This window comes from Salvelinus namaycush, chromosome 27 (genome assembly GCF_016432855.1).
Source record: "Salvelinus namaycush isolate Seneca chromosome 27, SaNama_1.0, whole genome shotgun sequence".
Taxonomy (NCBI): domain Eukaryota; kingdom Metazoa; phylum Chordata; class Actinopteri; order Salmoniformes; family Salmonidae; genus Salvelinus; species Salvelinus namaycush.
In genome coordinates, this window is record NC_052333.1 from 16,328,730 (window position 1) to 16,354,361 (window position 25,632).

General features: G+C 42.8%; 2 protein-coding genes and 1 long non-coding RNA gene across 5 annotated transcripts in view; 2 read left to right on the forward strand and 1 right to left on the reverse strand.

Moving 5' to 3' along the window:
- On the forward strand, positions 1-23,266 carry LOC120022537 (methyltransferase-like protein 24). 2 transcript variants are annotated; one of them, XM_038966486.1, is made up of 5 exons: positions 1-492; positions 16,041-16,139; positions 17,324-17,454; positions 17,938-18,187; positions 22,063-23,266. In XM_038966486.1, exons 1-5 carry the CDS (start codon positions 223-225, stop codon positions 22,372-22,374), a joined length of 1,062 nt encoding a protein of 353 aa, XP_038822414.1. In that variant the 5' UTR covers positions 1-222; the 3' UTR covers positions 22,375-23,266. The 2 variants fall into 2 exon arrangements, with proteins under 2 accessions (XP_038822414.1, XP_038822415.1); XM_038966487.1 differs by having other exon boundaries at positions 17,998-18,187.
- LOC120022538 lies at positions 6,843-25,097 on the reverse strand. Its single transcript, XR_005472613.1, has 7 exons — positions 24,979-25,097; positions 22,084-22,302; positions 10,640-10,733; positions 10,193-10,514; positions 9,831-10,032; positions 9,602-9,729; positions 6,843-9,518 (listed from the first exon to the last, which is right to left on the reverse strand). It is a non-coding gene; the product is annotated as an uncharacterized LOC120022538 (long non-coding RNA).
- LOC120022535 (wiskott-Aldrich syndrome protein family member 2-like) overlaps positions 23,687-25,632 on the forward strand; it is a 17,510-nt gene continuing 15,564 nt past the window's right edge. The window contains exon 1 of one of the 2 annotated variants that reach the window (XM_038966483.1): positions 23,687-23,815. The gene's annotated coding sequence lies outside the window, so the exon portion shown is untranslated. The remainder of the gene's footprint in view (positions 23,816-25,632) is intronic. The other variant, XM_038966485.1, reaches the window with a different exon arrangement.

Consider the following 25,632-nt stretch of genomic DNA (forward strand, 5'->3'; position numbering starts at 1 on the left):
GTCACAGAGCAGGAGAAAGGGTCTGTAGCCTTCAATTGAAAGTGGGCAGAACAAAGGGAAGCGGAGTTCTTGAAAGGCTAGCGACTGCTTCACGTTACTGTTTTTAACCCCCCACAGTTCCGCAGCAGCCATTCGGTCAGTTGACTCCCACGAGGCACCAGGCCGGTCCAGTTGGGAAGGAGAACAAAGGCACGAGATGCTCACCGGTTTCCCGGAGGAGGCATGTCAGCCGGTGGCGGTGTGCAGCGCGTGCTGCTGTTAATTATCCCGATGTTTCTACTCGTGCTACAGCTCCTGGTCGGGCTCCGGTTGCCGCGAGCAGACCACGCAGGTAGCCCCGGGGCCTTTAAGGACGGGGTCGCCTTCACGGTGATCAGCATAGAACCGGAGAGAAGGAGCGCGCGCCAAACGGGATCTTTGGATTTTTTACGGGATGAGTCGGGAGCGAGCCGCGTGTACGAAGATGAAAACGAGATGGCCATTGGCGACCGGGTGAGAACGAACTACGAGCGCGCAAACACACACAGTTGAGACGAGGACAAGATATGGCAGACTGACCCCCGATCAGTGACAGTGGCAGCTGTCCTGCAGCTGTAGTGATCAGCTGCGTGTGTGTCAGTGGTCAGGGAGGAGCAGGTTTCAGCTGCTCGTTTTTGTTGGTATGTCAATAATACATCCCCCATCTCTCCACTCACCCCCCTCTACTCCTTTCCTGTCAATCCCCCCATCATCATCTCCCCCTCTCTCATTTATGGTTTTTCGCTTTGGCTCTCTAATTCTCTCTCCCCTCCTAAGGCTAGCTCCTAGTCAGTCTGGTGAGTCATCATCGACTCCTCTCCCTCCTCCTTCCTGGGTTGCCATGGTGACCACAGTGGTCTCTAGGGGTGGGGTGGGCTGTGTGCTTGTGTGTATATGTGTGTGTGTGTTAGTATGCCTCAGGCATGCATGTCACTAGCAGGGCTGGAGTCAGAGCCCTTGACCTGTCTGTACATCTCTCATACCTGAGGGGCCAACGCTCGCTCGGGCACACACATTCCTCTAAATGATTTATTCTACGCTGTTTGATCTCCACTCCCACTGACACCTAAAGTGGCCACTCAACCTATGGAGTATGTGTGTGTTTCATTTACATTTTATTAATTTACAAATACTGAGCTGACATGTACAGACTAGCTGTGTTTGAATGTTCATACTGACCGTACTATTTGTGACATAAATTGATTATGTAGTATGCTTGTTGGTCACAGTATGGATAGTTAGTATGGCAAAAGTACCCGGATGTTGTACTACATTCGCCAAAATACGAAGTATACACGCAGTGGACAATATTCCTGTGCTTTTTGGGCCCATAATGAAATTCTTCAGAAAATGGGCGTGGCTTCACAACATTTTTAGATTTAAAAAATGGCGGAAAATATGCAGCAGGAGTCCGACGAGAGTGGATACAAATTCATTGCTTTAACTAATTATGACAAAATGTTAAGAAAATGTTGAGCAATGTAATAAAGTCATGCGTTTTCAAATAAGTTACGTTACACGTTATGTTGGCTGACAATTTGTTTGCTACGGTAGGTAGCCTTACGAACCACATAGCATATCATTTCAGCCGTTGCTTGTATGCAGCGATTTTATCATGTAAATCTTGGTGGGGCAAAGTCCCCCCAATTTTTTTTTAGATGCATGCCAGGAAAGCCACTACACAACACAATACATTTATTGCACTATAACGGTGACAAACAGTGCCCACAAAAAGCTGTCCCAACAGCAGAGCTTTCTTTTCAGCACGGAGTGGAGTGAATTCTTACCACCGCTACACCTGGCTATCAGCAGAGCCTTGTCTAGCATTGAAACAGTTAATTCAGCCTCATTTACTGCCTTTTAAAAAACATAGCTGATATGGCTGACTTACTTAAACAAATGTGGTTTCTATGGAGATGTACAAACTATGGCATAGGGGGACGTTAAACGGAGAAGAGGCAATCCGTAATTTTGATGAAGACATTAATGAGCGAACTAGGACAGACGTAGTCAATATAACTATTTGTTCAGGTCTTTTAAAATGTACAGCGACAGAATTCATAACATGGGCCGTTCTTACAGTATTCTCCCTGTACACCAAGTCAGAACCGAAGGATAAATAAAGGGGGCATATAAGCAGACAATAAAAGCTCTTACAATATTTTAATTACATTTCTCTAAAACAGGCTATGAGCTACATGTGCACCACCAAGTCAGAACAGTAGGCTAAGTTATGAAGGGGAAAGGGACCAAATTATTAGGGTGAGGCACATGGGCTACTAACAGCTTACTACACAACATACACTTAGTATTACTTTCTTAGCTAAAGTATACATATCTCCCTGGCATATTGCATCAATTATGCAGCAGCAAACAAAACATTTTTGGACTCACGTTGTTGTCTTGTGCTCACTTGAACAGGAAGGTGGCGCGGCGGTCCTTCTTTTGTGCAAATTTTGTCATCAAACTTTGTCATCAAAGTCTGTCATTCTCTGGATTTATGGTGCTTCCAAGACAACTGGGAACTTGGGAAAAAACAAGGTTGAATTATGACGTTAGTGATCTTCAGTTCTGAGCTCTAGAAAGAGGCCAGAGTTCCCGACTTGGAATTCTGAGTTGGATGACCATTTAAAATGTATTTTCCCAGTCGGAGCTAAGATTTTTTCAGAGTTTCCAGTTGTTTTGAACGCAGCAGAAGTCATGCTTAACTCACAGAATGGCCAGTGTGTTCAACCTTTTCTGGCCCATGGTGTTGCATGTGAATGTTTATCCTTTTAAGCTGGGAAAAGACACCCTAAAACCCAGACTTGGACCACACACACCCACCCACTCCACTGAATATCAGGCTAGTGATTGCTTTGTAATGCTTGCAGTTAGCCACTGATTTCTTCCAATCCACTCATTGTTGAATTTGCGATTTCCATCTTGTTGTGTAATGTTTATGTCCAATGGCCGATGAGTACCAATACGTTTTATCTAGAATTTCTCTTCATATGACAAGGATTGAAAAGGATTTGCCAGTAGATTGTCGACTTGATTCATGATGACTGCTTGTCTAGCTTGCTAGCTAAGATTTTGATAGTGTGATGTTGACATGATCAGTCCAATCAAAGCTATGGTAGATATAACGTGATTTGACATTTTATCTGTGGCCAATGACCTTGAGCCTTCTTGGATGGGCACTTCTAATGCAACTATGGCAGTACCCAAGGGGCTTGAATTTGAGCTCTCCCTGTTGATATTGCAGTGATGTAGGGTCCACATGAGTGACACCACTGAGCCAATCATGATGCAACTAGAGAACATTACCAACCCCTGCACTCCGAATTTCTGCTGGCTGCCCCACCACCACAGAAAGCACTGAGCTAGGCTGAAACACCTGCATTTTGGAGCTGCCTTTTAAAGCCACATTGCTTTCTTGAGTAACTAAAAAATGTTTTTTTACATTGTTTGCAAACTCATATGTGACACGTATTAATGTCAAAATAACATGCAAAACAGGCAAAAAATAAATAGTTTTCTTTTTTTAGCTAAACAGGTAGAGCTCAAAACAAGAGGGTGCTCTGCCCTACCTGCCCTGAATGATGGGTCACCACTGCTTGTATGTACCGGTATGTCAGTGGCGGTCTGTGCCGTTTTAAGATGGAGGGCAATGTTTTTTTTATTTTTATGAGCATGGCCTTATTTCTATTACAGCATATTGGATGACTGTCATTCATATTCCATTCACCCAGTTCAATGTAACATCGATAGGTTTAGACTAGTACATGATACTCAAATGTTCCCTAACATGAGGTTGCTACAAACTAGCCTATGAATGAAAGATTACAATGTAGGTGCACACAGGTTGAGAGAAAATGTTGTGACAGTGACACAGCCTTGCCTGCATCTAGCTGATCGAGGGTGTAATCATTAGTACACCAGTTGCAAACGAGAGTTTGTATTGGACAAATTCAGGTATGTTTGTCCCCGTTTTGTTTAGTTTGCTTCAGTTTAAGAAACGTTTAACAGAATGAATAAACCCCTGGATACACGCTGTATTTCTTCTCACATCTATGCACTCCTCTTCTCACCTTTTCCCTTCGTTTGTGGACTTCTACACAGTAAATTTGAAAGTGTTAAATCAACACTGTGTTAAATTTAACACTGTCAGCAAGTACATATGGTCCCACTCTACACAGAGTAAAAAGTACACTGATCCAAGTGTTACATTTCTAGTGTTGATTTAACACTGAGTGCAAAAAGTTAACACTACACTGGCCGATGTTGATCAAATGTAACACGAGGTAATCAACACTGAGTGTTAGTGACACTCACTAGTGTTGATCTAGGGCAGGGGTCGGGAACCTTTTTGACTAAGAGAGCCATGAAAGCAAAAAATTTGGAAATTTATTTCAGTGAGAGCCATATAATATATTTTAAAAGTGAATTCAACTAAATGTCAGTATAATAAGCCTCTGAATTTATTCTTAAATAATGTTGTTATAATACTCACCATTAATGCGACTTCTGGTGCTGCATGGATTTGCTGATGTCTTTGTAGTCTGGTTGGTACTTGGTGAGGTTAAGCTTCATGCAAGCGTTGAGGCTTTCATCCGTTAAACGTGATCGTAGGTTGGACTTGATGTTTTTAAGATGTGAGAATGACTGCTCACATGCATACGTAGATCCAAACATGGTCAATACAGCAATACTCACACGCTGCAGTGTGTGGTATGTGACAGGAAGCGCGTTCCAAGTTTTGAGAATCAGCTGGTCTTCGGGTTGAAGTTTTTTCATTTCTGTCCACATGTGCTTGCTCGCCAACTCCGCTTTCTGTCGTGTGATTCTTTCCAAATCTTCATTCAGTGACTTGAACTTATTCACCCACATGTCTGAGGCCTTCAGGTCAGCCACTTCTGCTTCAAAATCTCTGACGGAGACACCAGGAATGTAACTCAGGTCGGCTGTGTTCAGTGAACACTCGTTTGGAAGGGTGATGAACTTAAAAAGACGAGTGTGCTCACGAAATTCTCCAAAGCGTGCTTTGAAGGACTGTGGGAGACTGGATGTGCAGCGAGCTAGCTGGTGGAGATCAAAGTTTTGAATAGGCTCACTTGCTGTGCATGCATCTTTAAATTGGCTCAGTTTTTCAAAATGTAGTAAACGACCTGTTTCAAGATCCATGATGAAAAGTTCTAGATTGTTTTCAAAAGCAAACACAGCTTGTTGAAGGGATAACACTATTTCCAATGCCTTGCATTTTCACGTTGAGCTGGTTCAGATGTTCAGTCATATCTACGAGATAGTAAAACTTGAGGAGCCACTCAGTTTCGGCTAGCTCAGGATGCTCGATGCCTTTCATTTCAAGGAAAGTCCGGATTTCTTTCAGGCAAGCCGCAAAACGGCTAAGCACCTTCCCTCTTGACAACCAACGCACATTGCTGTGCAAAAGCAGACCAGGATAGTTATTTCCAACTTCATCCAGCAGTGTTTTAAACTGGCGATCATTTAAGGCTCGAGCAACAATAAAGTTGATCACACGAATGACCAGCGACATCACTTCCCCAAACTGCCTGTCACACATCTGAGCACAAAGTGCCTCCTGGTGTAGAATGCAATGGAAACTTAGGATGGGTCTATTTTCATGTTCACGGAGAAGCGCCACAAATCCTTTTTTATTCCCCACCATACACGGAGCACCATCAGTACACACTGAGAGAAGTTTATCCATAGGTAGATTTTTTTCTTGAGCAAACTCCATGAAAGACTTAAATAAATCCTCACCTCTTGTGGACCCTTTTAATGGCAGCACTGCAAGACTTTCTTCGCGCAGTGTGTCACCAACAGCATATCTTGCAATCACGCTGAACTGCGACAAATGGCTCACGTCTGTTGACTCATCCAAAGCCAGGGAAAAGAACGGCGCTGCATTTGTCCTTCACTTGCGTTTCCTCCACTTTGTTTGCCATCACGATGGTACGATCATGAACAGTTCTTGCCGACAGAGGCATGTCTTGTATCCGTTTAATTATCTTGTCTTTGTTCGGAAGATCATCAAAAAGTTCATTGGCTACATCCAGCATGAACGTTTTAGCATACTCGCCATCTGTGAATGGTTTTCCGTTCCTCACTATTGCTAAAGATCCAGCAAAGCTAGCGGAATTATAGTCACCTTGCCGGGTCCATACGCGGAGTTGCTGCTGGCTAGCTTGCACCCTGCTCAGTAGCTCTTGGCACGCTTTCTTTCTGCTGTCTCCCGCAGGGTATTTTGATGCAAAGGTAGCATGGCGCGTGTCGAAGTGCCGCTTTACATTCGACCGTTTCATCGATGTAATGTTGTCATTGCAAATTAGACACACCGCAGAACCTGCTCTCTCCACAAAGGCGAATTCTTCGGTCCATTCGTCCTGAAATGTACGATACTCGTCATCTTTTTTTCTTTTCGCCATCTTCTTCGTCGAAGGGTTAGCTTTGAGCTAATGACCGAGCAGACTGATTCAAAAGGAGGCGTTTACCTGTTTTACCTAGCAACGGCCAACGTAGGCCAGTATCATTTAATTAAAATAATGGACAATTGCTCCTGCAGCCCTGAACAGGACATGAGCAGTGAAAAATCGATGGATGGATTAAAACAAGTGAGAATATTTTGTTTTATCTGCGAGCCAGATGCAATCATCAAAAGAGCCACAGGTTCCCGACCCCTGATCTAGGGTGACTCCTAGAGTAAAAATGTGTTTACTCTATTCAGTGTTAATTTATTTACTCTTCCCTCATGTAAATGGAAATTATATTTTAGAAAAGCACTTGGAATTTCACAATAAACTCAAGCAAAGCTGTTTCAACATTCAAATATGTTTATTATAACCAAACCATAAGTCCCAGCCCTGGCTTAAACTTATCAAGTGACAGTAGAATGTAGTCAAAAGAATCCCTTGCTCCATATGACATGAGCAAATCAATAGGTTTGTTGGAAAATGCTGACATTTACATTAAAAACATGTTTCTCACAACCTAACCATAAGTATCAGCCCTGGCTTAAACTGTTATCAAGTGACAGTAGGGGACAATGTAGTCAAAAAAATCCCTTGCTCCATATGACATGAGCAAATCAAAAGGTTTGTGGTACATTATGTTATTTACATGAAATACTTTGCATGGTGGACTATGCTTCAAAACTTTAAATGCATGCAAATGATCATCAAAACATAAGGTTTCAAGAGCTGACCCAACCCAAAAAACATTTATCTTTCAGAAGAATAGACTCAATTTTGTATACTGGCATTTCAAATGACTACTTCACCACATATGACCAAATCAAGACGATATTTTATACCATGGTGCTTTACCCATTTAGCTGACAAAACATTTGTGTGCACTGAGACCCAAAAATTCCTTATACAACGAGGATAATGTATCATGAAGTGGTGTTTCGGTAACAGATTTCTAATCAGGAAAAAAATACTTGAAAAGCCTATGATGTTCAGCAATTAAGTGCTTCAGATAGATAGTCATGCCCTTTGTTAGTATAGGAGAAAACACAATATTTACAATTTGTAGTAGTAACAGAAGCAGCTGCCAGTATTTATCATCTTTCTGTACCAGATCACCAAATATCAATGGCAAATTACAGAGAAGACACCAAGACTGAATAGCATTTAGACCCAAATCATTGCTCCCATCATCCAATTTGAGTGCAGGTGGACGATTCCTCCTCTCTGTGTAGCCATAGTTACATGAATGAACTCTACCGTACACATCTTTATCAGTCACAAAGTTGGCTTGTATATACTGTAACGCAAGTTACCTCAAATTGTGCAACTCCTAAAATGTCATGCATTATATCAACAGAAAGTTGTCTGTAGTATTGAAGTACTGGAGAGTTCAATAAGCAAGCATGCTTCACACCGTGTTGGGTTTGACCGAATAGTTTGACAATGGTCTGAGTTGCATGTGTTTTGTTCGTAAAGTCACTCTTGGGTCATCCTCAGAGAACACAGTTTAAAAATCCACTTTCTCAGTGTTGCAGAAATGGCAACAATAACGAGCACTAAATGATTCCACAAAACCAAACAGGCAATGTATACCAAGATTATCTCCAGTTACTTGGACAATACTGCCATGTATACAACCACTGAAGAAGGGAACTGCAATACCCTCAGTCACAAGCAATTTCAAATCGCTAACTATTGGCTCAAGAATGGAATCAAATCCCTACGTTTTAAGGTCCTGGGTATGGAAGAGTGCACATAAGTGAATATTTACCAACATTGAATGAAACTTTGGGGTAAAATTTCTCAAAGTAAAGTATATACCTCCCAACTTGTGAATTCCCTTTTTTGATCCCAATGGATTAGCAGTCTCAAAGTCATCATAAGAGTTGAATTTTCAATGCATTTTTCTCTTTAGAAAAGAGAGGATGTCTCTTCATATATAGTCCAGCTTTCAAATTAAAGTAAACTCAATTTTAAAATTGTGCCCCGAGTTAAACATGCCACTTGTATTTGGGTTCTTCAAAATTGACTGCAATGTCTGGAGAATTGGAACGTAAGAAAATTGATCAGTTATGACCATTTGATCATAAGTTCCAGTAGTGTTGTTTCTTCTATTGTCAAATCTAACACCAAGGACTCTCAACTGGTTGACCTGTTCCCCATTTTTGTATAAAATAAGCACTTCGTTTTGATACCGAATTCAACAATGTGAAAGGAATTTCAATATCCTGAAAATAATGTTGTATTTTTCTGACAATTTGTGTGTCTTTTGAAGATATACATGTGAGATCGGTCGCTTTAGCTTGACGCTGAATCTCTTGAACTGCTTCTTCCATGGAAGATACAAAACTATTTACAGTCTGACCTACACCTGCAGCTGTGCAATAGCAGACATTACAAGTGTGTTTTTGTTAGATATTGGTACATGGTTACAACTAGAATTTGAAGGAAAATCAGCATTACTTGGCTGATTAACAACGGCTGTATTAGCATTCAAGTTAGCATTTGACAGTCTCGGGATTGTGCCCTGTTCAAATGCTTCCTAAAGTCTGAAAATGTACCAAATACACGACAACAATCTGCTTGACCACATTTTAGTCTAAGAGTTCTACCAGGGCACATTCCATGCATCAACTTGAGATGCCTTATGAGCAAGTTGGTACTTCCATGACTAGCATGGTAAACAAAACATATCATCACTTAATCAGCATTAGTGCAGAGGTCTAGCTCTGAGCTCAGCAACCCTTGGAGTCTCCTTAACCTTCCCAATGTCTATGATGTACACAGTTGTCTGTATGAAGGTGTACATGTTGCGCAGCATTGTATTGTAAGCAATACCAAAAACAAAGTGAGTCTTGAAAAGCTCATCGAAGCACCAAGAGCGCTCGTTGACTTGCACGGTAAGGCTCGCTTGTCCAGGATGATGAAGTAAGCATGGATGCTGCTCTTCCTGGTCCCGACTGCAAGAAGATATGGTTGGCGGCTCTGGTCAATCGCATCAAGGTGCTCCTGGATACTGGTTCCTGCCTGAAGACGACAAAAACGAACACCATCGTTAGTTCATCATAATGGCTGCAGCACTGTCCAAGAATAAGAATGCCTATACAAACCTTTTAGAATATCACAAGATGCTGTTCAGCTTGGGATGCAGACATCTTGCCTGGTCTTTTGCGGCCTTGTGATGAAGGAGGAATCAAATGGAGCAGGAGAAGGATGGAGGAAAGGTCACTTTCCTATCCTAAACAAAGAGATCCTAATTAAAATGGTAAATTCCATCATCAGTGACATTAACATTTCAGAGTTATTTGAAATATAAATGATCAATTATGATCATCTAACCGTAAGCATTCGTGTCAGCTCCCTCATCAACTGCAGATTCTGCCATCTGGATCAGCTCCTGAAGTTCAGCTCCCTGAGTGGCCTTGCTTAGGGCCTTGCTTAGCATGATGATCTTTTGCTTGAATGTAGTTGGCCACCTCTCCAAAAACTTGGCTGATGTTCCCTCTCCAAAGAGCAGCACAAAATCCTGTTCAATCTGAAACTAATAAGACAAAAACATTCCACTTTAACCTCAAATGAGTTTGAGTAAATCACCAGCCTACACATTAATTGAACTACTATTACTGGCCAACCTGAATTGGCATCTAGAGATTAAACACAATTTATACATCGTTAAAAAATGCTTTTTTAAAAAGTCTTACCAAGCCCTTCACATCCAGAAAGCGTGTAAATTCGGTTAGGATGGTGGAGCATTTAGTCGGGTCGTGGGTCATCTTCCTGTACTCAAAGGTCAATCTCATCTTCTGTTTCTTCATCAGAAGAATGCTTCATAAGAGAAATGGCCTCTCGGCACTGGTCTTCACTCAGGGTAGCCAAAGTGGATGGACTGGACTCCCTCTCAGCAGTTGGCCCTCCAGAGTATAGTTGAGTGGGCCGTTTCTCTGATGAAACCAAATTCCTCTGAATGGTTTTGATTCTATACGAGAGGTACCCTTCTCCACTATTAGGGTCGTAATAATGTTCCTTAAGAAAATGAACATGGTTACTAATCTTGAAAGAAAAAACAAATAACCAAGTCCCATTTGCTCAGATACCATACCAGACGAATTAAACGCAGATGCCCTTTATCAGTTGTAATGTATACTTACATATCCATTTGCAGTGTAGGGATCCTTAAGGTATGGGAACAAAGAGACGATGCCTTGTGCAAACGTTTCTCCCACACTGCGCAGTGGTGATGTCCTGACAAGAATATAATGTTATGTTTAGGCGGCAATCAGAATCTCCACAAGCAGCATTGGTCCCCAGTCAGCTAAATATCCGACTGAAGTTTACATACACCTTAGCCAAATACATTTAAACTCAGTTTTTCACAATTCCTGACATTTAATCCTAGTAAACATACCCTGTTTTAGGTCAGTTAGGATCACCACTTTATTGTAAGAATGTGAAATGTCAGAATAATAGTAGAGAGAATGATTTATTTCAGCTTTTATTGCTTTCATCACATTCCCAGTGGGTCAGAAGTTTACATACACTCAATTAGTATTTGGTAGCATTGCCTTTCAATTGTTTAACTTGGGTCAAACGTTTCAGGTAGCCTTCCACAATAAGTTGGGTGAATTTTGGCCCATTTCTCCTGACAGAGCTGGTGTAACTGAGTTAGGTTTGTCGGCCTCCTTGCTCACACACTTTTTCAGTTCTGCCCACAAATTTTATATGGGATTGAGGTCAGGGTTTTGTGATGGCCACTCCAATACCTTGACTTTGTTGTCCTTAAGTCATTTTGCAAGTATGCTTGGGGTCATTGTCCATTTGGAAGACCCATTTGCGACCAAGCTTTAACCTCACTAGGGTATGTGGGACGGTAGCGTCCCACCTCGTCAACAGCCAGTGAAACTGCAGGGCGCCAAATTCAAAACAACAGAAATCCCATAATTTAAATTCCTCAAACATACAAGTATTTTACACCATTTTAAAGATACACTTGTTGTAAATCCAGCCAAAGCCAAATTTCAAAAAGGTTTTACGACGAAAGCACACCAAACGATTATGTTAGGTGAGAGCCAAGTCACAGAAAAAGACAGCCATTTTTCCAGCCAAAGAGAGGAGTAACAAAAAGCAGAAGTAGAGATAAAATTAATCACTAACCTTTGATGATTTTCATCAGATGACACTCATATGACTAAATGTTACACAATACATGTATGTTTTGTTCGGTAAAGTTAATATTTATATCCAAAAATCTGAGTTTAGGCGGGACGCTACTGTCTCACTTGGCAAAAAGACAGAGAAAATGCAGAGCGCCAAATTCAAATTAATTACTATAAAAATCTAACTTTCATTAAATCACACATGAAAGATACCAAATTAAAGCTACCCTGGTTGTGAATCCAGCCAACATGTCAGAATTCAAATAGGCTTTTCGGCAAAAGCAAACGTTGCTATTATCTGAGGATAGCACCATTGTAAACAAAGAGAGAAGCATATTTCAACCCTGCAGGCGCGACACAAAACGCAGAAATAAAAATATGTCCCATAAACATCACAAATGGTCCTTTTGTTCAATTAAGTCCGTCGATATATATCCAAAATGTCCATTTATTTGGCGCGTTTGATCCAGAAAAACACAGGTTCCAAATTGTGAAACGTGACTACAAAATATCTGTTACCTGTAAACTTTACCAAAGAATTTCAAACTACTTTTGTAATACAACTTTAGGTATTTTTTTATGTAAATAATCAATCAAATTGACGACGGGATGATCTGTGTTCAATACAGGATTAAAACCAACTGTAGCTAGCTTTCTGGTCATGCGCTTCTAACAAACAGGACACTTCGAGTGACCCTCCTTCAAGATGGCCATACTTCTTCATTACACAAAGGAATAACCTCAACCAATTTCTAGACTGTTGACATCCAGTGGAAGCGGTAGGAACTGCAAGAAGGTCCCTTAGAAATCTGGTTTCCCATTGAAAACTCATTGAAAAGAGTGACCTAAAAAATAAAAAAAAATCTGAATGGTTTGTCCTCTGGGTTTCGCCTGCTAAATAAGTTCTGTTATACTCACAGACATGATTCAAACAGTTTTAGAAACTTCAGAGTGTTTTCTATCCAAATCTACTAATAATATGCATATCTTATCTTCTGGGGATGAGTAGCTGGCAGTTTAATTTGGGCATGCTTTTCATCCAAAATTCCAAATGCTGCCCCCTACCCAAGAGAAACTTCTGACCCACTGGAATTGTGATACAGTGAATTATAAAAGTGAAAATCTGTCTGTAAACAATTGTTGGAAAAATTACTTGTGTCATGCACAAAGTAGATGTCCTAATTGACTTGCCAAAACTATAGTTTGTTAACAAGAAATTTGTGGAGCGGTTGAAAAACAAGTTTTAATGACTCCTACCTAAGTGTATGTAAACGTCCGACTTCAACTGTAAGTATTCAGACCCTTTGCTATGAGACTCGAAATTGAGCTCAGGTGCATCCTGTTCCCATTGATCATCCTTGATGTTTCTACAACTTCATTGGTAAATTAAATTGATTGGACATGATTTGGAAACGCACACACCTGTCTACATAAGGTCACACTGTTGACAGTGTCAGAGCAAAAACCAAGCCATAAGGAATTGTCTGTTTTGTGAGGCGGAAGGAAGGGTACCAAAAAAATGTTGGGAGCATTGAAGGTCCCCAAGAACACAGTGGCCACCATCATTCTTAACTTCTTTGTGATAGGGGGCAGCATTTTCACTTTTGGATGAATTGCATGCCCATAGTGAACTGCCTCCTACTCTGTCCCAGATGCTAATATATGCATATTATTATTACTATTGGATATAAAACACTCTGAAGTTTCTATAACTGTTTGAATGATGTCTGTGAGTATAACAGAACTCATATGGCAGGCAAAAACCTGAGAAAAAATCCAAACAGGAAGTGAGAATTCTGAGGCTGGTCGATGTTCAACTAATCGCCTATTCAATTCCCTGTAAGATATGGATCTGTTTGAACTTCATACGCCTTCCACTAGATGTCAACAGTCTGTAGAACGTGGAATGAAGCCTCTACTGTGATGTTGAGCCGGATGGGAGGTGTTTCAGTCATTGGTCTGGCAGAATGCCAGTTCCTGGTCTCGCGCATACCAAACGATATCGTCTTCCTTTCCATAACTTCTAGAGACACAAAGGAATTCTCCGGTTGGAACGTTATTGGATAGTTATGATAACAACATCCTGAAGATTGATTCTCTACTTAGTTTGACCAGTTTATTCAACCTGTTATATAACTTTTTGAAGTTGTCGTCCGAGTTCGCCTGCATCTGCGCGAGCGTTTGGACATGTGCACTAAACATGCTAGCAAAAGTAGCTACTTAGATATAAGTAATGGACATTATCGAACAAAACAACAATTTATTGTGGAACTAGGATTCCTGGGAGTGCATTCTGATGAAGATCATCAAAGGTAAGGGAATATTTATGATGTAATTTCGTATTTCTGTTGACTCCAACATGGCGGAGAAATGTTGTTATATCTGAGCTCCGTCTCAGATTATTGCATGGTGTGCTTTTTACGTAAAGTTTTTTTGAAATCTGACACAGCGGTTGCATTAAGAACAAGTGTATCTTTAATTCTATGTAAAACATGTATCTTTCATCACAGTTTATGATGAGTATTTCTGTTATTTGACGTGGCTCTCTGCAATTTCTCCGGATATTTTGGAGGCATTTCTGAACATGGCACCAATGTAAACCGAGATTTGTGGATATAAATATGCACATTATCGAACAAAACATAAATGTATTGTGTAACATGATGTCCTATGAGTGTCATCTGATGACGATCATCAAAGGTTAGTGATTAATTTTATCTCTATTTCTGCTTTTTGTGACTACTATCTTTTGCTGGGAAAATGTCTGTGTTTTTCTGTGGCTATGTACTGAGCTAACATAATTGTTTGGTGTGCTTTCCCCGTAAATCCTTTTTGAAATCAAGACATGTTGGCTGGATTTACAACACGTGTAGCTTTAATTTGGTGTCTTTCATGTGTGATTTCATGAAAGATTGATTTTTATAGTAATATATTTGAATTTGGCGCGCTATATTTTTCCTGGCTTTTGGCCAAGTGGGACGCTACCATCCCACATATCCCAGAGAAGTTAAATGGAAGAAGTTTGGAACCACCAAGATTCTTCCTAGAGCTGGCCACCTGGGCAAACGGCGCAATCAGGGGAGAAGGGCCTTGGTCAGGGAGGTGACCAAGAATCCGATGGTCATTCTGACAGAGCTCCAGAGTTCCTCTGTGGGGATGGGAGAACCTTCCAGAAGGACAACCATCTCTGCAGCACTCCACCAATCAGGCCTTTATGGTAGAGTGGCCAGACAGAAGCCACTCCTCAGTAAAAGGCACATGACAGCCCACTTTGAGTTTGCCAAAAGGCACCTAAAGGACTCAGACCATGAGAAACAAGATTCTCTGGTCTGATGAAATCAAGATTGAACTCTTTGCCTGAATGCCAAGTGTCACGTCTGGAGGAAACCTGGCACCGTCCCTACGGTGAAGCATGGTGGTGGCAGCATCATGCTGTAGGGATGATTTTCAGCGGCAGGAACTGGGAGACTAGTCAGGATCAAGGGAAAGATGATTGAAGCAAAGTACAGAGAGATCCTTAATGAAAACCTGCTCCAGAGCACTCAGGACCTCCGACTGGGGCGACCCTAAGTACACAGCCAAGACAACGCAGGAGTGGCTTCGGGACAAGTCTCTGAATGTCCCTGAGTGGCCCAGCCAGAGCCCGGACTTGAACCCGATCTCACATCTCTGGAGAGACCTGAAAATAGCTGTGCAATGATGCTTCCCATCCAACCTGACAGAGCTTGAGAGGATCTGCAGAGAAGAATGGGAGTTAGTCCCCAAATACAGGTGTGCCAAGCTTGTAGAGTCATACCCAAGAAGACTCGCAGCTGTAATCGCTACCAAAGGTGCTTCAAAATACCGAGTAAAGGGTATGAATACTTATGTAAATGTGATCTGTTTTTTTATTTTTTATATACAGTTGCTAAAATTTCTAAAACCTAGTTTTTGCTTTGTCATTATGGGGTATTGTGTGTAGATTGATGGGAAAAAACTATTAAATACATTTTAGAATAAGGCTGTAACTTAACAAAATGTGGAAAAGTCAAGGGGTCTGAATACTTTCCGAATGCACTGTAAGCGGTATAGTCATTGTGCGTTCTCAATGGACATTTTTTCTGAAGTCATAAGATGTCTAGCTAGTAGTTTGTTAGGTATGCTAACAAGCTAGCAAGAAGTTGCATAGCAACAGCATCAACTTCCGGTAGACCGGCGAAGCGCTAGTACACTCAACTGAAAGTATACTGTTCGTTTACAGTATACTAAAATGAACTAATAGCATGTAGTATATACTCATTAATTAAGTAGGTAGTACACAGTATGTTAGTATGGGTATTCGAACACAGCTTATGTGTGTTTGTGATTGCGAGTGGCGTGCATGTGTTACCCTGCTGACTCGTGTGTCTACCCACAGGAGAGAGGTAGAGGGTTTGAGCTGCAGCAGTGGGCATCAGGTGAGCCCTCCTTCACTGCAGAGCTGGAACGTGTCATCGGCTACATTACCACACCACAGGTACATAACCATGCCCACTTTACACCTTGGCCCACACATCATAAATAATTCAGATAGAAATGCACTGTATAGAACAGACCTGGGCCCGTAGTCATGAAGCGTCTTAGAGTAGGAATGCTGATCTAAGATCAGGTCCTTCCTGTCCATGTAACGGCGGGTGAGTGAAATGAGTGAGGAGTCAAATGCAGAGAGCGAAATGAACGGGAAAACACTTTAATGTCCTTCAAAAACGTAACAGGTCCAAACATGGGTGAATGCCCAAAACACTGGCGCTAAACAAACCCCAAACCTTGTTACAAACACTGGACAGCGAAAAACCCAAAACAAGACACGATACATCACCAAACGTAACAACCAATAAGCCCGCACAAACACTAGCGGGCAAAACGAACCTAAATAGCACCCATCCCAAAACCCCAACAAGGAACAGGTGAAAACAATTAGACAGACATAAACTAAAAGGAAAAAGGGATCGGTGGCAGCTAGTAGACCGGCGACGACGACCGCCGAGCGCCACCCGAACAGGAAGGGGAGCCACCTTCGGTGGTATTCGTGACAGTCCAAACTTTTTCATTATATAATATTTTTCATTATAAAACTGATCCTAGATCAGACCTGGGTTTCAAATACTTGCAACATGTTATCAACTACGTGTGCCTGTTTGAGCTTGCCTGGCTTAATAAACCAATAAAAAAACAACTAAAACTGCGAACCCTGCCTGTCTGGCACTCCAGGCAGACTCAAGCAAACACTCAAAGTATTAGAAATGATTGTTCAAGTACTTGAACCCAGGTCTGTCCTAGATCAGAACTCCTACTTTGTGAGGCTTGACACATACAGCCTAGGTTCTGAGGTATTTCATCATATTTCAAAGATGCTAGGGTCAGAGAGTAATGACAGTGTGGTATTTGAGACCAGACACTAAACATGTCACTGTAAACCATCGTATATGTTTGACCTAAAAACCTCTGACCCAGGGTTTCCCAACATGTGAGAGAAGGTCAGTGGAAAAAAGCCCTCTAAAAAGCAGATTAGGGGCGTCAGGCCGCATTTTTCCCAACATCCCCTCTCTCGCTCAGACAGGAAATCTGTGTCACATGACTTCCTCTGGGCCTAATGATAACTCAGCACTTCCATTCCACCTCCAGCCAAGCCCCTCATTACTCTGTCCTGTTCCCCTGCAGGTAAACTGTTCCCGGGTGCTTCTACCAGGTGAGTCCCAGGCTTCACAGGCCTCTGGAGCTCTCTGGCTGCTGTGTGTGGAGGGCTGGAGCCTGCCAAGCCAGGGTCCTCCGTGTGTAGCATACTCTTTCAGGTGTGTATATGTGTGTCTCTGTATACGTGCCACTGGAACTTCAATACAATGTAGCCTATTCTATAGCAATGTGAACCAAACAGTTTGATACCATCATTCTACAATATCATCATGGGCTCCCGAGAGGCGCAGCGGTCTAAGGCACTGCATCTGTGTGAGAGGTGTCACTGTAGTCCCTGGTTCGAATCCAGACTGCATCACATGATTGGCCGTGATTGGGAGTCCCATAGGGCGGCGCACAATTGTCCCAGCGTCGTCCAGGTTTGGCCGGGATAGGCCGTCATTGTAAATAAGAATTTGTTCTTAACTGACTTGCCTAGTTAAATAAAGGTTAAAATATAACATAATTGACATGATCCCTCCCCCAAACTTGTACAAGTAGTTAATAATGTAAAACAGTTTTAAACTAAACATTATCTCTTCCTCATTCACATATCTCTCTCTTATCTACAACTCTCTCTCTGTCTGTCTGTCTCTGTGTAGTATGGATGAGGGTGATACAGGGTTTCTAGAGGCTCTCTCAAAGGCCTGTGATGTCCACAGATTTGACCCCAGTGGTCAGCATGGTGATAGAGCCAGCAGTGGTTACCGTGACGATGGTTCCGGTGGGTTCCGACAGTACCGGGCGTGGCTGGACTGGCGAGCAGCGAGAGGACGCAAGCAGAAGAAGGGGGTTCTGTGTAGCGGGTCCCGGACACTCAAGGACATCATGGAGACTCTGGGACATCACACGGTAAAAGCCGATTTATGGTCAATCCGTGTTCTGCAGTGGCCATACAGCATTTACGGCAATGCGGCCTCTGCAGAAGTCAGAACATTCATACTTCTTACGCGTCGGGGAGCTGTCATACTCACCCAATAAATTAGTCTGCACCACTTCAAACGCACCACTCATAGTGATTCAGGTCTAATCTCTATAGCCATCTAGCTACACTGAACAAAAATACACTGCTCAAAAAAATAAAGGGAACACTTAAACAACACAATGTAACTCCAAGTCAATCACACTTCTGTGAAATCAAACTGTCCACTTAGGAAGCAACACTGATTGACAATAAATTTCACATGCTGTTGTGCAAATGGAATAGACAAAAGGTGGAAATTATAGGCAATTAGCAAGACACCCCCAAAAAAGGAGTGATTCTGCAGGTGGTGACCACAGACCACTTCTCAGTTCCTATGCTTCCTGGCTGATGTTTTGGTCACTTTTGAATGCTGGCGGTGCTCTCACTCTAGTGGTAGCATGAGACGGAGTCTACAACCCACACAAGTGGCTCAGGTAGTGCAGTTCATCCAGGATGGCACATCAATGCGAGCTGTGGCAAAAAGGTTTGCTGTGTCTGTCAGCGTAGTGTCCAGAGCATGGAGGCGCTACCAGGAGACAGGCCAGTACATCAGGAGACGTGGAGGAGGCCGTAGGAGGGCAACAACCCAGCAGCAGGACCGCTACCTCCGCCTTTGTGCAAGGAGGTGCACTGCCAGCGCCCTGCAAAATGACCTCCAGCAGGCCACAAATGTGCATGTGTCTGCTCAAACGGTCAGAAACAGACTCCATGAGGGTGGTATGAGGGCCCGACGTCCACAGGTGGGGGTTGTGCTTACAGCCCAACACCGTGCAGGACGTTTGGCATTTGCCAGAGAACACCAAGATTGGCAAATTCGCCACTGGCGCCCTGTGCTCTTCACAGATGAAAGCAGGTTCACACTGAGCACATGAGCACATGTGACAGACGTGACAGAGTCTGGAGACGCCGTGGAGAACGTTCTGCTGCCTGCAACATCCTCCAGCATGACCGGTTTGGCGATGGGTCAGTCATGGTGTGGGGTGGCATTTCTTTGTGGGGCCGCACAGCCCTCCATGTGCTCGCCAGAGGTAGCCTGACTGCCATTAGGTACCGAGATGAGATCCTCAGACCCCTTGTGAGACCATATGCTGACACATGCACATTTGTGGCCTGCTGGAGGTCATTTTGCAGGGCGCTGGCAGTGCACCTCCTTGCACAAAGGCGGAGGTAGCGGTCCTGCTGCTGGGTTGTTGCCCTCCTACGGCCTCCTCCACGTCTCCTGATGTACTGGCCTGTCTCCTGGTAGCGCCTCCATGCTCTGGACACTACGCTGACAGACACAGCAAACCTTTTTGCCACAGCTCGCATTGATGTGCCATCCTGGATGAACTGCACTACCTGAGCCACTTGTGTGGGTTGTAGACTCCGTCTCATGCTACCACTAGAGTGAGAGCACCGCCAGCATTCAAAAGTGACCAAAACATCAGCCAGGAAGCATAGGAACTGAGAAGTGGTCTGTGGTCACCACCTGCAGAATCACTCCTTTTTTGGGGGTGTCTTGCTAATTGCCTATAATTTCCACCTTTTGTCTAATCCATTTGCACAACAGCATGTGAAATGTATTGTCAATCAGTGTTGCTTCCTAAGTGGACAGTTTGATTTCACAGAAGTGTGATTGACTTGGAGTTACATTGTGTTGTTTAAGTGTTCCCTTTATTTTTTTGAGCAGTGTATAAACGCAACATGTAAAGGGTTGGTCCCATGTTTCATGAGCTGAAACAAAATATCCCAGAAATGTGATACTCACAAAAAGCTTATGTTTACATCCCTATTAGTGAGCATTTCTCCTTTGCCAAGATAATCCATCCACCTGACAGGTGTGGCATATCAAGAAGCTGATTAAGCAGCATGATCATTACACAAGTGCACCTTGTCCTGGGGACAATAAAAGGCCACTAAAATGTGCAGTATTGTCAAACAACACAATGCCACAGATGTTTCAAGTTGAAGGGGCGTGCAATTGGCAAACTGACTGCAGGAATGTCCACCAGAGCTGTTGCAGTCCAACCGGCCTCACAACCGCAGACCACGTGTAAGGTGTTGTGGGGCGTGCGGTTTGCTGATGTCAACATTGTGAACAAAGTGCCCCATGGTGGCGGTGGGGTCATGGTATGGGTAGGCATAAGCTACGGACAATGAACACAATTGTATTTTTATCTATGGCAATTTGAATGCACAGAGATACCGTGACGAAATCCTGAGGCCCATTGTTGTGCCATTCATCCGCCACCATCACCTCACGTTTCAACATGATAATGCACGGCCCCATTTCACAACGATCTGTACACAATTCCTGGAAGCTGAAAAGGTCTGTTCTTCCTTGGCCTGCATACTCACCAGACATGTCACACATTGAGCACATTTGGGATGCTCTGGATCGACATGTACGACAGCGTGTTCCAGTTCCTGCCAATATCTAGCAACTTCGCACAGCCATTGAACAACATTCCACAGCCCACAATCAACTGTCTGATCAACTCTATGCGAAGGAGATGTGTAGCGCTGCATGAGGCAAATGGTGGTCACATCAGATATTGACTGGTTTTCTAATCCACGCCCCTACCTAGAGTAGTTGATTGTGCGCTAATCCAGAACCCACCATCTGCATTCCATTGACGTCTTTACCACATCTAACCCCATTACCTTCCCATTCAAATACATTTTCGTGAACTTGTCCTGATAGCCTTTCGTCAAAGTTCTGTATGTTTGTTGTGAAGGAAGTTGTCAAGGAAGTGAGCTCCTTTATACAGGATGTACAGCCCCTACCTACCATCAACCGATCATGTCAATGCGGAGCTATACGGCACTATGCGAAGCCCTCCGCATTGTTGAAACATTTGAGGTGCACGGCATCACCGTACGGAACTTGATTTGGCCTCCGCAAGCCTACAGAGGCTACGCAATTGCGTCACACCCTCCGGACCACATTGCCAGATCAAGCATAATTTTTTTTTTTTTTACTAACAGACACACACCAACACATACATTAATTCACACCACAGTACACAACAGATATACACATGTAACATTCACAGTACACAGACAGGGTTGCCTGCACTCCCGTTTCCATGGCAACAGGGATGAGCTGACCCTGGCTACCATAGCAACAGTGAATCACACCACTGCTGCAGTTATACACTGCAACCACTGGAGGGGAGTGAAATTCACTTTCTTCTCCCAAATGGATCCCACTAGCCCATCGTTTCCCAACTCGGTCCTCAGGACCCCAAGAGGTGCATGTTTTGGATTTTTCCCTAACACTACACAGCTGATTCAAATGATAAAAGTTTAATGATTAGTTGATTATTTGAATCAGCTGTGTAGTGCTAAGGCAAAAACCAAAACGTGCATCCCGAGGACCGAGTTTGGGAAACCCTGCACATCTCAGACCATTGGATAGGTATAAGCAATATAGTAGAATGTTCCTTTTATTCTCCATATTGCTTATCTAACCTCTCACATCTCCACAAGTGCATAGGAGGTAGGAAATAAAGAGAGGGCCGATTTGGGGGTGTCATCCCCACTAAGAATGGAATTCATACACCGACCTTCCAAACCCATTGCTGTGCTCTGTTCGCCGGCTCTGGAGCATGGTGGTAATTAGAACAAAGAGCCATAGATAGTGTATATATACACACACACACTGATGAAACATAGCCCTAAGCTGTCTTTTCATTGTTTTGCTGCTTTTTAATGATGTCAAAAGTGTGTTGTTACCAATGATGTGTATATATACACACACATGGTTGTCTGTTTTTGCCAGGTGGACTTCCTGTATGCTGACCTGCTGAGTGCTGAGTGGAGGGTTCTGCAAAACTGGGCAGAGCTCGGAACTCTGGGGCGCATCCGTCACCTGGTTGCCACGGTACACCTCCAGTGGGCCGGCTTTGAGGTCGGCGGGACAGAGGCTGAGGTGGTCCGCTATTGGTTCAGCGTTCTACAGGGGCTCCAGGACGCTGGGTTTCGATTGGTCCATAGCTCTCCGGGGGCGGGAAAAAGCGTCCTAAGGCACAAAGTGGACAACGCACACAGCTCTTATACACTAAGCTGGGTTAACACTGGGCCTATACACTGAGACAAACACATGTGCACCCTTTGTGCACGGCTTACGCACGAACACACACATCAGAATAGTCAGTGGCTATGTTCAAGATCATCAAAACCATGATTTGTCATGGGTAAATTGTGACTGACTGATCTACAAGTAATAATGAGTCGTTATTTATGATGCAAGGTGATTTGTAGATCAGTCAGCCGGCAGTCGCCTGCACTGTCGACAGGCAATGTCGAACAAGCCCAGTCTCTCACTGTCTGTCAGTCAGTAAAATTCCACTGCAGTGTGTCCCTCTGGTGGTGAAAAAATGAATCTACACCAGTGTTACCCAGTGGAAGGGTCTGGAACTATTAGTCAGTTGCAAACAAAACCACTCCCTATTGGGCCAGGGCTTTATTTTGAAGGTTTAGGCAGGTCCCTCACCTAAAACCTCATTGAAGCCTCCCAGCAGCCAAAAAATATAAATAAATAAAAGTCTGGGCAGTGGGATCAACAAAATTCTGGGAACCAGCCAGGCACTGCTAGAGATTAGCCTGCCTATTCTATTAACCTAGTACAGGCAATACTGGCTGGCATAGCTTGGCATTGAGCACACCCCTGACAACTGTTGAATGGTAATAAAGTAATCTATTCTATCTGGGACTTCGCACTGCAGAAATACAGATCAGGGGTCATTTAAACACTTTAGTCACCTTTGCTTTATTTATCATTAGGGTTTTATGTACTTTTTATAAATTTGTATAATCTACTTATGTGAGTTGAGCATGAATATAATCTTTCTTTGTGTTATAATTACAGTATTATGTGGGGTGGGGTTGATTATCTGCCGACATGTGCAATGTAAAGACATTTATTGATTTCAAAGATGTTTTCATATTTTTTTACAAGTGCAATAAAAACAGTTGACACCCCATTTGTCCTGTTTGTCGTTATGTAGAGTCCGCTACATTGTACTGGTTTCATAATGAGTGAGTGTTCTGTGTATAATGTTCTACGTAGAATGTGCAATTCTACTTAGAATTTTCAGCACACACGAACATTTCACAGATCGTACACTAACTACACATGCCGGTGACACGGGGAAGTTATTAACCGTCATAACTTCGTATTCTGCATTATAACCTTCTTATTCAATATTCACTCAATTTCTGGGACAGGTTGCAACCCGCTTGAGCAGAATGGAATGTACGTTACGTATCTCCACCCTTCCCTACGCAAACTGGACAGATGTTTACGACTAGACTGGGTGGAGTTACCTATTGTACGTCCACGCCGCTGACACAGACGGACAGTGAGAGGAACCAATCAGCGCCTGGAATGTCGAAGCCTTGTCCAATCAGAAGTTTAACAAATCTGGGACTTCTCTGTGTTATCCTAAGTCTCCCCACCCTGGTTACAGTAAACCGTCATTTTTGTTTCTACTGAAAGACTCAACCAAGCAACAAGACTGATTTGGCTGACGGTAAGACATCAGTGTTTAATTTGCGCCTTTTTCAGAAGTTACTAAATAAGAATAGCTTTTCCCGACGATTTTCGGACATAATGAGGGGCGTTTTCAACTTCACTTCCTGCTACACTGACAAGGCCGAGAGACGAAGTTTCTTGTCACCTACCCTCGCCCTAATTATTGTAATGCCGTTTCTGAGCGTGAGACTTAAAAACAGCTCTCATTTAGACGAGTTTTATCTTGAGAAATAAATTATTTGTCAGACACAGAGTTGGGATAGCCTTTCTTGTTTGTTGTGTCAGTGTAAAAGTGAAGTTGTTGTGACTCACCGGTGCATTCCACTGAGGCCGGGTAGTAGGGTGTTGGTAGTACAATGTTTCAATCTCTGCTACACAGTTTGGGCGATGGAACATCTGGGATCATCTGACTATTTTAACTTTCTGTTTGGTCAAAGGGCGTTTTTCGTGTTTACATCACATCCAACCCGTTTAAATTAACGAGTAAATAGTAAACTAATGAGCTTGCCTGTCAAGTGAAATGCACTTGTAAAGCTAGTAACTTTACTCCGCTAGAAAGTTGGCTAATTTTTAAGTCAATAGAAGCGCTGCATAGTGTATAAACTCCGGAGACGGAGCAAAAAAAATCACTTTATTCTTAAAGCCGAGGATAATTCCATTAGGCTGTGGTTGTTATAAAGGGAGTTGGTGTTGACTAGAGCGATGTGGGGCTGCCCAGTGCATTACAGTATTCTGGTGCTAAAGTTGATGTAACATCTAGAAATCCTTATTCTTTCGTTGAGCCTTGTCCACCATATTGTTTTCACTCTTCTCAGATGTGTACAGTGTACCCATTGAAGGGGCATGACCAGAATAGAACTGGGCTGTGGTTTTGGTTCTGCTTTAGTTAGCCCTGTTGTGTGTCTGAATGTACCTTTTTTTAAACAGTAACGTTAGATATAAATGGGGCGTACCTAATTTGAATTACAAAGACATGTCTGATCTAGACAATACCTTCTCCGTAAATTAGAGGCCATTACATTAATTCACATTTGGCTCCGTGTAAACGTTCAATTCCAACGCTGTTTTAACGTTGAACGTCAATAATCAAACGGTTTTCGAAAGATATGCCTCTTATCTTTGTCAGCGAAAAATAAGCTTGCAAATAAAACATTATCTTACTGTAGCAGTTTTGCACAGATCCATACACTGTGTGTGCCTCCGGTTGACCAACTACACTTCCTCCCAGTTAGCTTACACACAGGTGTTCGGAGCACTCAAGATAGCTAATTAGCCAAAATGGCGGCCTATGTCTTCCGTAAACACGCGCTGTAACATGGAGATATGGCCGTGTGGGAACATTAACCCTAACCCTATAAAGGTGTATAGTAATTTACCTTATTGGTCCTCTTCAGTATTCGACATACTTATAATTATTATTCCGCCGCCACATACTACTCCTACAGCATTTGAGCTAGAAACGCCATTCCAATGTCAAAACGTGCAGAACGGTCTCGGTCGAGTTTATTGTATACAACTTTTTGATATCTGTTATACTTTTTACGTTATTCAACTTTTCGTCCGCCCCCCCCCCCAATCTGGTAACATTGGATTTCTCAAGATTTTAATCCTCTCCATTGTGGCATCATCACTTCCAACTATAATTTTCTCACGAAACCTTTGACGCAAATCAGCTAATAATTGTTCTTGCAACCACGTAGACAATATTTCAGGCTTACCAGCTTCGTATACTGCTCTACTACTCAAATCTGGAGTTTGGCCCAAAAAAAGAATATTCGCATCAAAAGTTACAGCAGTTTAAGTAACCACATCAAC

Bases quoted from the DNA above. Each gene is read 5' to 3' on its own strand.
- LOC120022537 (XM_038966486.1), top strand. From the start codon at position 223: ATGTCAGCCGGTGGCGGTGTGCAGCGCGTGCTGCTGTTAATTATCCCG. The intron at 17,455-17,937 runs GTGTGTATATGT...GTCTCTGTGTAG, and splicing joins TGTGTAGCATACTCTTTCAG to TATGGATGAGGGTGATACAG. The intron at 18,188-22,062 runs GTAAAAGCCGAT...TGTTTTTGCCAG, and splicing joins AGACTCTGGGACATCACACG to GTGGACTTCCTGTATGCTGA.